The sequence below is a fragment of the Durio zibethinus genome, unplaced genomic scaffold (assembly GCF_047325235.1).
Source record: "Durio zibethinus cultivar Kanyao isolate XHJ-2024 unplaced genomic scaffold, ASM4732523v1 HiC_scaffold_236, whole genome shotgun sequence".
NCBI lineage: Eukaryota > Viridiplantae > Streptophyta > Magnoliopsida > Malvales > Malvaceae > Durio > Durio zibethinus.
The window spans coordinates 10,001-24,717 of NW_028322859.1; the positions used below are offsets into that span (position 1 = coordinate 10,001).

A 14,717-nucleotide genomic window follows, 5' to 3' on the forward strand; every position below is an offset into this window, starting at 1 on the left:
AAAGCAATTTGTGTAATTGGCACATGCTTTCTTAAACCGCCCATAAAAACCATATTCTGGCTTTTATCTGGAGAATATCCAACAATAGCTTCCATGGAATGAATAATGGATCCGGATCCTAAAAACAACAATGCCTTCGAATAAGCATGAGTAATCAAATGAAATAAAGCGGCTCGATAAGACCCCATACCTAGAGCTACCATCATATAACCCAGTTGGGACATTGTAGAATAGGCTAAACCCCTCTTAATATCTTTTTGAGCAAGAGCTAAAGTAGCCCCTAATAATACTGTTATTATACCTATCAAAGATATTAGATTCATTATGTAAGGTATAACTATGAAAAGAGGAAGAAGGCGGGCTACAAGAAAAATTCCCGCTGCTACCATAGTGGCAGCATGTATAAGAGCCGAAATAGGAGTAGGCCCCTCCATGGCATCAGGTAACCATACATGAAGGGGAAACTGCGCAGATTTAGCAACTGCGCCGGCAAATAATAAAGAGGCACATAAAGTAACAAATAAAAAATGAACCTCATTATTATAAATCACGTTATTAAATATTTCGAACAAATCTTGAAATTCGAAACTTCCCGTTATCCAATAAAAACCTAAGATTCCTAATAATAAACCAAAATCGCCTATCCGATTAGTTACAAACGCTTTTTGACAAGCGTTTGCCGCAACAGGTCGTGTGAACCAAAACCCTATTAATAGATAAGAACACATTCCAACCAATTCCCAAAAAATATAAATTTGTATCAAATTAGAACTAGTAACTAATCCCAACATTGAAGTATTGAATAAACTCATATAAGCAAAAAATCTCAAATATCCTTGATCATGAGACATATAATTGTCACTATAAATAAGAACAAAAATTCCAACAGTAGTGATTAATATTGACATAATAGAGGTAAGTGAATCAATAAAGTAGCCAAACTCGAAAGAAAAATCATTATTGATGGTCCAAGACCATCCATATTGATAGATAGAACTTCTATTTATTTGCTGAATAGACAGATCGACCGAAAAAATCATAACTATACTTAACAATAAAATATTGGGAAAAGCCCACATACGACGAAGATTTTTTGTTGCCGTCGGAAAAAGTAGGAGTCCCATTCCTATTAAAATAGGAATTGGAAGTGGCACAAAAGGTATGATCCATGAATATTGATATGTATGCTCCATAAAAACTTTTTTCTTATTCTTTCTTAATTAATCGTTTCTGATTCACCGGCTCTTATCTCTTTTGATGGAAAGGGAGCAATAATACAATCAAGATATTACAAAGTTAACTGGAATTTTCTATTATTAATCTTTTAATCTTTCTCAAATATTTCAAAAATATTCAAATTTCGAAGTTAGAAGTAATCAAATGATATCACCGAGTTACTAATGGAAAAAAAAAATATTCTTTTTTTTTTTCAAAATTATGTATCCTTTAACAGATTAATTACGAGTCTCATTCGAATTTGATTGAAAATGAAAATTGGGCATACTCTCTCTTCGAGCTTGACCAATTACCAATTAATAGAAAAAAATTCAAGTTTGTTTTTTATTAGGTAAATAAAATGGTTTTTTTACATTTTTTTGTTTTGATGTATTTTTCGTGTATAAATGGAGATGTATAAATTATAAATGTAGGACGACAAAAAAAATAGGCAGAGATAGAGAAGGAAAGACTCTTTTTTACGTTTTTTTGATTTCATCAATTCAATTTATATATCATAATAGATCCTAATCTATCCTATAGATTTGAATGGAGATATAAAAAAGAAAGGTACCAATAAATTAAATACAAATTCTTCTTTTTTTCTGGATAGTGTATGGAATATAAATAAAAAAAGGTTATATCATATTTTTTTTTTTTTTTTTTTCTAGAATAGAAGCATTTTATGTTATTTTCCCATCTCTATTTAGTTCTTATGAAATTTATATAGTAGTATATAGATAATTATAATCTAGAAAATCTATTAATCTAGAAAATCTATAGGAATAGATAAATAATGACATAAAGACACCGATCATTTTGTTTTAAAAATAGATGTCTTTGACATCCAACTATAGCACTAAATAACCTTTTTTTTGAATGGCAGTTCCAAAAAAACGTACTTCTACATCAAAAAAGCGTATTCGAAAAAATGTTTGGAAAAAGAAAGGATATTGGGCGGCGTTGAAAGCTTTTTCATTATCGAGATCTATTTTTACGGGTAATTCAAAAAGTTTTTTTGTACGACAAATAATTTTTTTTTAATCTGAATTGGTTTAACTCGAATAAGATACAAAGGTTTTCTTTTTTGAATATCTTTTTTTTTTTCATTTCCGGGATGGGGATTCTCATTTTCCCCATCGCCCCATTTGGTATCTTAGTGTTATAATAATTTGTTATTTTTATAATATTCAATTTCAATTTATAATAATAAATAATTAAATAATTAAATAATAAAAATTTGTATATTTATACTATAGCTATATCGGAGCACATATATATAAGAGCTTTAACTGGGTTGTTGAAACTAATCCATTAAGTTTCAATTTTGTAACTTTATGAATCATTATTTCTCTGAATTACTATATATCCTTCCCTTGCTTTCAACCCAATTGAGAAAACTCCCTTTATAATTTAGTGGATATACAAATAATGTATCAATTTAAAATGATCTAAAAAAATTCTATGTTTGTATAAGAAGATGAATCAAGACATATTTTTAGAATTCGAAATTCGAAATACTTTTTTGAAGTATGGTACAATTATGACAGGAATCGAAACGCTTTTTATATAACGTAACGTGTACAACCCAATATCTAGTTGGTTTGATAAATCCTTAAAACGCAAAATCCTAACGATTAATACAAAGCTATGCAAATTACATATAATCTTTTGAAATCATTGGATGTGGTGCTGAAATTGTGATCTCTAAAAATAATATTTTTTCATTCATTTATTCATTCAATTGATAAGCATTTTTTTTTTTATAGATTCATAAAAATCATATAAAAGAATGAGAGATGAATCATTAAAAAATTAAAATGATAAAGAACATTTTTTTGTTGAATTCTATCTATGAATTGAAGTTACAACTAGTTAGTTTAGTTACAATAGAGGAGTTCTCTTTTAGGAAAACACAAACTATAAAATCTCTGTTGAAATAATTAAATATTAAATTAAATATTAAATAAAAAAAAGGATAATTAAATAAAACGATAAATAATAAAGATTCTTTTTGAACCTTCAAATTGCTATTTAAACGAGTTTTTATTCATCAATTTAAATTAAATGCTTCTTTTACATTTTACATTGAATTGACCCCTTCACCTTCAATCTCGACGATTGAATAAAAAATGGCTTATTATGATTTCGAGCAAGCCGCTATGGTGAAATCGGTAGACACGCTGCTCTTAGGAAGCAGTGCTAGAGCATCTCGGTTCGAGTCCGAGTAGCGGCATAGTATCTTCTAAAAGAGATAGAATAAGTCCTATAATGAATTTAATTCCTGATTTCCATTCCATAAAATCTAGAAACCCTCGCTTTTTTCAGAATTCTTATGATTTTTTCAACTTTAGAGCATATATTAACTCATATATCCTTTTCGGTCGTTTCAATTGTAATTACAATTCATTTTTTAACCTTATTCTTATTAGTCGATGAAGTCGTAGGACTATATGATTCATCAGAAAAGGGCATGATAGTTACCTTTTTCTGTATAACAGGATTATTAGTCACTCGTTGGATTTATTCAGGACATTTCCCATTAAGTGATTTATATGAATCATTAATCTTTCTTTCATGGGGTTTCTCCCTTATTCATATGGTTTACTATTTTAAAAAGCGTAAAAATGATTTAAGCGCAATAACCGCACCAAGTGTTATTTTTACCCAAGGCTTTGCCACTTCGGGTCTTTTAACCAAAATGCATCAATCCGCAATATTAGCGCCTGCTCTCCAATCCCAGTGGTTAATGATGCACGTAAGTATGATGGTATTAGGCTATGCAGCTCTTTTATGTGGATCATTATTATCAGTAGCTCTTCTAGTCATTACATTTCGAAAAGCCATAAAAATTATTGGTAAAAACAATAATTTATTAAATCAGTCATTTTCGTTTGGCGAAATCCAATACATGAATGAAAGAAGCAATGTTTTATTAAACACTTATTTTCTTTCTTCTAAAAATTTTTACAGGTATCAATTGACTCAACAATTGGATCGTTGGAGTTATCGTATTATTAGTCTCGGGTTTATCTTTTTAACCATAGGAATTCTTTCGGGAGCCGTATGGGCTAATGAGGCGTGGGGATCATATTGGAATTGGGACCCAAAGGAAACTTGGGCATTTATTACTTGGACCGTATTCGCGATTTATTTACATACCCGAACAAATAAAAATTTGGAAGGTGTAAATTCCGCACTTGTGGCTTCTATGGGATTTCTTATAATTTGGATATGCTATTTTGGGGTCAATCTATTAGGAATAGGTTTACATAGTTATGGTTCATTTACATTAACATCTAATTGAATTGAATAAAAAGGCTAAGCCTAACAAATACTAAGATAGGACAGCGTATATATAAGAAAACTTATTGTAAGCTGTCAAGAACCTTTTGAATCACTCCACTACTTGATTCAAAAGGTTCTAACAAAAGCCAAAGATGTCTGATTAAAATTCAATTTAATTCTTTTACCTTTTTTTACTTAACTTAAACTTAAGAGAAGAAAAAAGACTTCTTTCTTTTTTTTTTCACTGTACAACGAACAATTTTAAAAATCATAGGATTACTTTTTGATTTTTTGTTTTATTCATCAAAACTATCTATAAAAATAATTATATAGAATAGTTTCGACCTTCTCACCTGATAATGAGAGGACAAAATCCGGATAAATACCAATACCTATTACTGGTAGAAAGATAGAGATCGAAACAAATAACTCTCGTGGTCCAGAATCAAAAAAATAAGAACTTTGAGCATTAAATAGCTTGTATCCATAGAACATTTGACGTGACATAGATAATGAATAAATAGGAGTTAATATCATTCCAATTGACATTACGAAAGTAATTAGTATTTTTGGCATTAAAAAATATTTTTGGCTGGTAATTATTCCAAAAAAGACTATCAACTCTGCAACAAAACCACTCATGCCCGGTAATGCAAGAGAAGCCATCGATAAGATACTGAACATCGTAAATATTTTTGGAATCGGAATAGCCATTCCACCCATTTCGTCGAGATAAAAAAGACGCATTCTATCATAACTCGTTCCTGCCAAGAAAAAAAGTGCAGCACCGATAAATCCATGAGATATTATTTGTAAAATAGCTCCGTTGAGTCCCGTATCAGTTATAGAGCCAATTCCTATAATTATGAAACCCATATGAGATACGGAGGAATAGGCTATTCTTTTTTTTAAATTCCGTTGACCAAGAGATGTTGAAGCTGCATAAATTATTTGCATTGTACCCACTATTATCAACCAGGGAGAAAATATGGAATGAGCGTGGGGTAATAATTCCATATTGATGCGAACTAATCCATACGCTCCCATTTTTAATAAAATTCCGGCTAGAAGCATACAAGTACTGTAATGTGCCTCCCCATGGGTGTCTGGTAACCACGTATGTAAGGGTATAATCGGCGATTTGACAGCAAAAGCAATAAGAAATCCAATATAGAATATGATTTCCAGTGCGACAGGATACGATTGATTAGCTAATGTTTCAAAATTTAATGTTGGTTCATTAGAACCGTATAAACCGATACCCAAAACTCCTATTAATAAAAAAATGGAACCCCCCGCAGTGTACAAAATAAATTTTGTAGCCGAGTACAGACGTTTCTTTCCCCCCCACATGGATAGAAGTAGATAAACGGGAATTAATTCGAACTCCCACATGATGAAAAAAAGTAAAAGGTCTCGAGAAGAAAATGATCCTATTTGACCACTGTACATTGCTAGCATCAAGAAATGGAATAATCGCGAATCTCGAGTAACTGGCCAAGCCGCCAAAGTAGCTAAAGTAGTGATAAATCCTGTCAGTAAAATGGGCCCTATAGAAAGTCCATCTATTCCCAATCTCCAGTAAAAATCAAAAAAATTTATCCATTTATAATCTTCCTCCAGCTGGATTAATGGATCGTCCAATCGGAAATGATAACAAAATGCATAGGTTGTTAGAAGGAGTTCAAATATGCATATACACATAGTATACCACTTAATTAGCTTATTTCCTCTATGAGGAAGAAAGAAAATTAAAGAACCTGCAGATATTGGTAAAACTACAATTATTGTTAACCAAGGAAAATAATTCGTGGTAAAGACAAGATGCACTTGGACCAGAAAAACCCGTGCTCAAAAAAGATTTTTTTTGAGCACGGGTTTTTTCAGTAAAAAAAAAATAAAATGGATTCAAAATGTATTCAAGTGGGGTTTTCGGGAACGTATCAATAAGCTAGACCCATACTTCGAGTTGTTTCATGCCATAAATAAACTCGAACGCTCAAGAAATCTGTTGGACAAGCGGATTCACATCTCTTACAACCAACACAGTCTTCTGTTCTTGGAGCGGAAGCAATTTGCTTAGCTTTACATCCATCCCAAGGTATCATTTCTAACACATCGGTGGGGCAGGCTCGGACACATTGAGTACACCCTATACATGTATCATAAATTTTTACTGAATGTGACATGGGATCTATAATTTTTTGAACATCATAAAATTTCAATCTAGTAAACTTGTAAATGAATCATTATAGTTAAACACCAGATGAATCAACGATTTACCAGAAATTTTCTAATCAATTTCCTTCGGGATCAACTCATAAGAAAGGACCAAGATACTTTGATTTCTTACGTTTTCGAAAACATGATGTAGATTCCAACATATTGGACATGCTAATTCAAATTGGTGAATCTTATAATTTAATATTATTAATATTACTTATTCAACAAAGTTGATTGATTGATACGCGTTGATTTTCTGTTACGATAAATTGAGGAAACAATAGCTGATCCAATAGCTGCTTCAGCGGCTGCAATAGCTATAACAAAAATTGATAAAATATTTCCTTTTAATTGCCGACTATCAAAAAAATCAGAAAATGTTACAAAATTTATATTAACCGCATTCAGTATAAGTTCAAGACACATAAGGGCCCGAACCATATTTCGACTCGTGATCAATCCATAAATACCGATAGAAAATAAATAGGCACTCAAAACAAGTATATGTTCGAGCATCATTGACCAACTCCTTATCAATTTCGATTCATTTTAATATGAACAATAATTCAACGGATTTGATTGACTAGAATAGAATATAACAAAAAGAATATATTGGAAATATCTCGAATAAACGAATTTCTATTTTATATTTTATACACGAACAAGAATTCAAGGAAAATAGATGCGATAAGACAGAAAAAAGTTTAATTTGGATTGCTTGCTATTCCTAGTTAGAAAGATTTATTACTGACGAGCCACAGCAATTGCACCTATCAAAGCAACTAAAAGAATTAGTGAAATGAATTCAAATGGAAGAAAAAAATCTGTTGCTAAATGAATTCCAATTTGTTGACTATTACTTATCAAATCTTGTTCTATAATTTGGTTTGATCTTGTAGTCCAAATAATCCCGTACCATGATGTATCTAATATAGTAGTAATTAGCGAAACAAGAATACTTGTACAAATCAACGAAGTAAGGCCATTCCCAATGGTCCACAGATTAAAATTTTTATAATATTCTGAACCATTCATGAACATCACAGCAAATAGGATTAAAACATTTATGGCTCCCACATAAATAAGAAGCTGGGCAGCAGCTACAAAATGAGAATTTGAGAGAATATAGAATAAGGATATACAAACAAGAACCAATCCCAATGAAAAGGCAGAAAAAATTGGATTGGTAAGTAATACCACTCCCAGGCCCCCTAATATAAGACCCGATCCCAGAAAAACTAAAAGAAAATCGTGTATTGGTCCAGGCAAATCCATTATATGTAAAATAAGAGATAAATAAATCGAAATGCTTTTCATGATCTTATTGACCCGACCAGGAATTTTTTTTTTATGATACGTTCCTAATTGAATAAAATCCTAATCTATTAGGTGTGAATTGATCTAAGTACAATTATTGTTTCGTTTTTAATTCTTTTTTTTTGTTCGGTTCGAAAGGGTATTTTGTTTTTTGAAACTATATATTTCGAAATAATTACGAATATATTAATAGATTTTCAAGAAAAATGAATTCGAAATTCTTATCAACCAGTTAATTTGTAATTGAATTTTTATTTATTGACCAAACAAAGAGTAAAGGCCTCATTCTTTTAAGTCAAACCAAATATTCTTTTAACTTAAACCAAAACGGAACCTTAAAAGAATTGGAAATTTCTCTTTAATAGAATAGGAGGTTTACTTACTCAGTTTTTCTTTGAGGCGAATTCAAAATTGTTCGAATTGTATAATCGTCAATTACTGACATTGGTAAACGGCCCAAAGCAATTTGATTATAATTCAATTCGTGACGGTCGTAAGTAGAAAGTTCATATTCTTCAGTCATTGATAAACAATTTGTTGGACAATACTCAACGCAGTTACCACAAAATATACAAATTCCGAAATCAATACTGTAATTAAGCAATCGTTTTTTTCTAATATCCGTTTCAAATTTCCAATCAACAACAGGCAGATCTATAGGGCATACACGAACACATACTTCACAAGCAATGCATTTATCAAATTCAAAATGGATTCGCCCACGGAAACGCTCTGATGCGATTAATTTTTCATAAGGGTATTGAATAGTTACAGGTAAACGATTTGCGTGGGATAAGGTAATCATGAAACCTTGACCAATGTACCTTGCTGCTCGGACTGTTTGGTGGCCATAATTCATGAACCCAGTTACCATAGGGAACATATCGTGAATATCTATGAATAATTTTATGTTTGTTTCTTTCTCTTGTTTGAACCAAGTCATGAATCTCGTATTCTTTTTTTCTTTACAGTGAAAGAAGTTGGAAAGAAGTTGTTAATAATAGATTACCGAGAGAAATGGGTAAAAGAAATTTCCATCCAAGATTTAATAATTGGTCCATTCTTAACCTAGGTAAAGTCCATCTTGTTGCGATAGAAATAAACAAAAACAAATAAGTTTTAGCTAATGTAATAAAGATACCAATTGTCGTTCCAAAGATTCCATTCATTTTATTTATTTCAAATAGCTCAGGGACGAATACGTACGGAATGGAAATATTCCAACCCCCCAAGTAAAGAACTGTTACAAATAAGGAAGAAAGTAATAGATTTAGATAGGAAGCAACATAAAATAAACCAAATTTGATACCCGAATATTCGGTTTGATACCCTGCTACTAATTCTTCCTCGGCTTCTGGTAAATCAAAAGGTAATCTCTCACATTCTGCTAGAGAAGAAATTAGAAAAACGATAAACCCTATTGGCTGACGCCACAAATTCCATCCCCAAACCCCATATTTTGATTGCGCCTCAACTATATCAACTGTACTTGAGCTGTTAGATAATTATAGTCGATGATAACATCACTGTTCCCATCGCTAGTCCAAAACCGTACATGAGGTTTTCAACTCATACGGCTCCTCGTGGGTCACAAATAAATTTAAGGACCGAATCAGTATTATTTCTCTTCGTATGGTTGTAGAATAGATAGAGAAAAAATGGATTGGAAGGTCCAAAATTATACCAATGGAATTCTGTCTGCTATATTATGAAGAATAAAAAAAGTGCTTCTGAATTGATCTCGCCCGTTACTAATTTCAATTTTTATTTGTTGAGTAATAACTTAAGCCTTCAATAAAATACTTCTTGTAGAAATATCAATAGATATTTCAACCCATTGTTTTCGATTACGAAAAAAATTAAATATTACATTAGCTCATAAATCATGACACAGATTATATCTCTCTATATATATGAAAGAAAGAATAAAAAAAAAAAAAATATTTATTTTTTATTCTTTCTTTTTCGTTCCTATTCTTCTTTCTGATCTGAGAAAATTACGAATGGGGGCTTAAACTAAAAAATAGTAAAGGATTATTTCGTTCCTGATAGTCATTACTTTAATCGGTGGATAGGAGCATACTCTGGACCGGAATCGTGGGTAGTACTGCCTACTCATTTCTACTAATTTAAAGCCCCAATTAGTATTCTTTTTATGTTATCCAGAAATATCCTTTTTATATAATTTACATAATCTCCATTACTAATCCTTTGTGTATTTTGGTGTTCCTAACCATCCACTCATTTTTTTGTTCAATCCCCCGTTTGGTTTGGCAATACATGTATGGGAATCTATACAAAGGATAGCCAAAACTCTATACGGTTGATCTTTTGAGCCCGCTTCAAGCTAGATTGACTAATCAACCCGTCTTGGGGTAAAGACTTCTTCCACTTATGTTTTCTTCCACTTAACTCTTGTACATAGGAAATGAGATTAAATTTTTTTTTGTTTAATTTACTGCGAATTTATAAGCTGCTTTCTTTCACTCATATATAACTATCTAATTTAGTTTATCAACCTGAAGGATAATAAAATAACGAAGATATCTATTCAATCCATTCAGCTTATTTTATAGAACGAAAGGAATAGGGAAAAGAAAAGTTTATATTTCAACGAATCGCACGTAGAGATATTGATAAAACACATAGAGTTAATGGTATTTCATAACTAATCGATTGAGCAGCAGCTCGCAGACCACCTAAAAAGGAATATTTATTATTTGATCCGTATCCTGACATAAGAAGTCCAACAGGAGCAATACTTGAAATGGCAATCCATAAAAAAATACCGATATTGAGATCGGCTAAAATAAGGCGAGAGCTAAAAGGAATTACTGAAAAACTTAGTAAAATGGATATGACTGCTATAGACGGTCCAATACGGAATAAACGAGTATTTCCTCTAGATGGAAGAATATTCTCTTTGAAAAGCAGTTTTGTTCCATCTGCTAGAGCTTGAAGAATTCCCAAAGGGCCGGCGTATTCAGGCCCAATACGTTGTTGTATTCCTGCAGATATTTCTCTTTCTAACCATACAATTACTAGTACACCTATTGTGATTCCCAATACAAGAGTCAAAATAGGGACAAACATCCATATGATCCCATAGACCTCTTTTAAGGATTCCAATCTGTAAAAGGAATTGATATCTTCTACTTCTGTTGTATAAATTATCATTTCAACGATCAACTTCTCCCATAATGATATCTATGCTACCTAGTATCGTCATAATATCAGCCAATTTCATTCTTTTAACTAACTGAGGAAGAATTTGCAAATTGATAAAACCCGGCGGGCGAATTTTCCATCTCCAAGGAAAACCACTTTGATCTCCTATCAGAAAAATTCCTAATTCTCCCTTTGGGGCTTCCATTCTCGCATAAAGTTCTTGTCTCGGTAATTCAAATGTAGGAGAAGGTTTTTTACTAATGAATCGATATTCAAAATCATTCCATTCTGGATCCCTTTCTCGATCAAAACATCGGATTTCTAAATTCTCATAGGGACCCCCCGGAATTCCTTCCAGGGCCTGTTGAATTATTTTTATGGATTCCGTCATTTCACTGATTCGGACTAAATAACGAGCTAATGAATCTCCTTCTTTTTGCCACTGGATTTCCCAATCAAATTCGTCGTAACACTCATAATGATCAACTTTACGAAGATCCCATTTGATTCCAGAGGCTCGTAGCATTGGGCCGGATAGACCCCAATTTATTGCTTCTTCTCCACCAATAACCCCTACCCCTTCAACTCGTTCTAAAAAAATAGGATTTCGCGTAATAAGTTTTTGATATTCAACAATTCCTGTTAAAAAATAATCACAGAAATCCAAACATTTATCTATCCAGCCATAGGGTAGATCGGCCGCTACTCCTCCGATACGAAAATAATTATGCATCATTCTCATACCGGTGGCAGCTTCGAATAGATCATATACTAATTCTCTTTCTCTGAAAATATAGAAAAAGGGGGTCTGTGCACCAATATCGGCCATAAAAGGTCCAAGCCATAATAGATGAGAAGCTATACGACTCAACTCCAACATAATTACTCTGATATAGCTGGCTCTTTTAGGGACTTGAATATTGCCCAATTGTTCTGGTCCATTTACGGTTATTGCTTCCGTGAACATAGTGGCTAAATAATCCCAACGTGTTACATAAGGCAAATATTGTATAATTGTTCGGTTTTCCGCAATTTTTTCCATTCCTCTGTGTAAATAACCTAATATTGGTTCACAGTCAACAACATCTTCACCATCTAGAGTAACGATGAGACGAAGAACACCGTGCATTGATGGGTGGTGAGGTCCCATATTGACTATCATAAGGTCTTTTTCTGTAGCTGATAGATTCATAAGTTTTTCCTCGATTCATTCTTACATGAATTGTTGAAAACGAAAAGAAGTACATCAAAATGAAAAATATAATAAATCGACTAATTCAATCAAATTAACGATTTTTTGATTCCCGAATATCCAACTCACTAATTAATTCTTTATAACGTATGTTATTTTTCTTTGATAAATAAGACAGAAGCCGTTGACGTTTTCCTAGAATATTTACGTAGACCTCTCTGAGATAAATAGTCTTTTTTGTGCAATTCCAAATGTGAAGTAAGTCTTCGTATCTTATTGGTGAAACTGACTATTTGAAATTCAACGGACCCCTTGTTTTCTTCTTTTTTTTCTTGAAAAATAACTGAGATGAATGAATTTTTTACCATAAAACAAAAATTTCTCTCCCCCTTTTTTTGAATGTGAATTTTACTGATCAGTAATAATAATAATACCATTCATTTTAATATGCACAATGATTTTAAGTTCGTTATGAACTTTATAATTTTTTCAAATAAAATTAATCAATCCGGTTTTCAATCATAATATATGGAAAAATGTACCATTGACGAATTTTCAAACGCGGATACATATGTATCCTTACCATACTGAAACGACTGCCATTATTACTATTAAACCAATAGCGATTCATACAAGCTAAATCTTCTAATCGATAATTGGGCCAAAGAAAGAACTTTAATTTAATTAGTTTCTTTTTATCACTATCAAGATGTTTGTTTTTATTCAAAACTTGACCACAGTTTTTTACATTATTTAAAAATACTGGATTTCTATGCATACCATTTTTATCCCTTGAATTGAAAGAAATTCGAATTCGCAATTCTCTCCGGTGGTTAGGGGATAAAATATTTTCAGGAATAAACAAATCATAATGATTTTTGTCTTTATTTTCAGTCATTTTTTGATGTCTTGCAATGGATTCATCAAAATTATTTTTTTCAATATAGTTTTTTTTTTTGCGTCTTTTTTTTTTTTTGCGTCTTTGATTAATTTCATGTTTATTTTTATGAACCAATGAAATACTTATAGTTTGATATAGAATAAATTGTCCATCAATTTCTACATACCGGCGAATTGGTTCGATAATCAATACTCCTTTTTTGAGTAGGTATTGATAAGTTAAAAGTAACTTATCCGCCGAATCCATCAAAATATCCAGATTCGTTCCTCCTCTTCTAACAGAGTATAGAAAAGTTTCATTCATATTTATCAGGCCAAGAATGAAAGAATATGCTTTGATATTTTTGATTATTTTTTCATCGAAAGAATCAGCATCCCATCCGAATTGAAAATACAAATACTTTTGTAGGAATAAACGAGCTTCTCTCTTGCTCTCGTCTTCCTTTCTATGTTTTTTTGATTTACCAGAATCTTCTTCAACATCTTTTTCTTGATTGTCTGATTTACCTTTTTCTTGATCTGATTTACCTTTTTCTTGATTGGATGATTTACCTTTTTCTTGATTGGATGATTTACCTTTTTCTTGATTGTATGATTTACCTTTTTCTTGATTGGATGATTTACCATAATCTTCTTCAACATCTTTTTCTTGATTGTATGATTTACCTTTTTCTTGATTGGATGATTTACCATAATCTTCTTCAACATCTTTTTCTTGATTGTATGATTTACCTTTTTCTTCATTGTATGATTTACCATAATCTTCTTCAACATCTTTTTCTTGATTGTATGATTTACCTTTTTCTTCATTGTATGATTTACCATAATCTTCTTCAACATCTTTTTCTTGATTGTATGATTTACCTTTTTCTTGATTGGATGATTTACCTTTTTCTTGATTGGATGATTTACCATAATCTTCTTCAACATCTTTTTCTTGATTGTATGATTTACCTTTTTCTTGATTGGATGATTTACCTTTTTCTTGATTGGATGATTTACCATAATCTTCTTCAACATCTTTTTCTTGATTTGAGAGAACGGATCTAAATTTTCTTTTTTTTTTTGCATCTGATACAAGATCCTCTTTTTTTCCATTAAAATTAAAATTGAAAAGAAGTAGTTTTATTGGTATGATCCATGGTTCAACCTTATATGCATTATATAGTAGCACAAATTCTGGGAAGAACCAAAGTTCCAGATTCGATATTTGATAATTATTAAAATTATTAATCACAGTCTTAATATTTTTCTTACTCTTGGTACTGGTTTTCTTACTCTTGGTACTGGTCTTCTTACTCTTGGTACTGGTATCGACCCAGGACTCAATATCGGTCTTATTTCTAAGACAAAAATTAAGAATTCTCCAATTAAAAAATTTTCTATGCGAAAATTTCCCCGTTTTCCCCGTTTT

General features: G+C 31.5%; 1 protein-coding gene across 1 annotated transcript; it reads right to left on the reverse strand.

Annotated features, from left to right (window-relative positions):
• Positions 1 to 8,170: 8,170 nt before the first annotated feature.
• LOC149509138 (NAD(P)H-quinone oxidoreductase subunit H, chloroplastic) lies at positions 8,171 to 12,599 on the reverse strand. Its single transcript, XM_089757771.1, has 2 exons — positions 10,668 to 12,599; positions 8,171 to 9,547 (listed from the first exon to the last, which is right to left on the reverse strand). Exon 1 carries the CDS (start codon positions 12,401 to 12,403, stop codon positions 11,222 to 11,224), a length of 1,182 nt encoding a protein of 393 aa, XP_089613897.1. The 5' UTR covers positions 12,404 to 12,599; the 3' UTR covers positions 8,171 to 9,547; positions 10,668 to 11,221.
• Between the last annotated feature and the right edge of the window lie 2,118 nt (positions 12,600 to 14,717).

Coding starts and splice junctions, on each gene's coding strand:
- LOC149509138 (XM_089757771.1), bottom strand. CDS start 12,403: ATGAATCTATCAGCTACAGAAAAAGACCTTATGATAGTCAATATGGGA.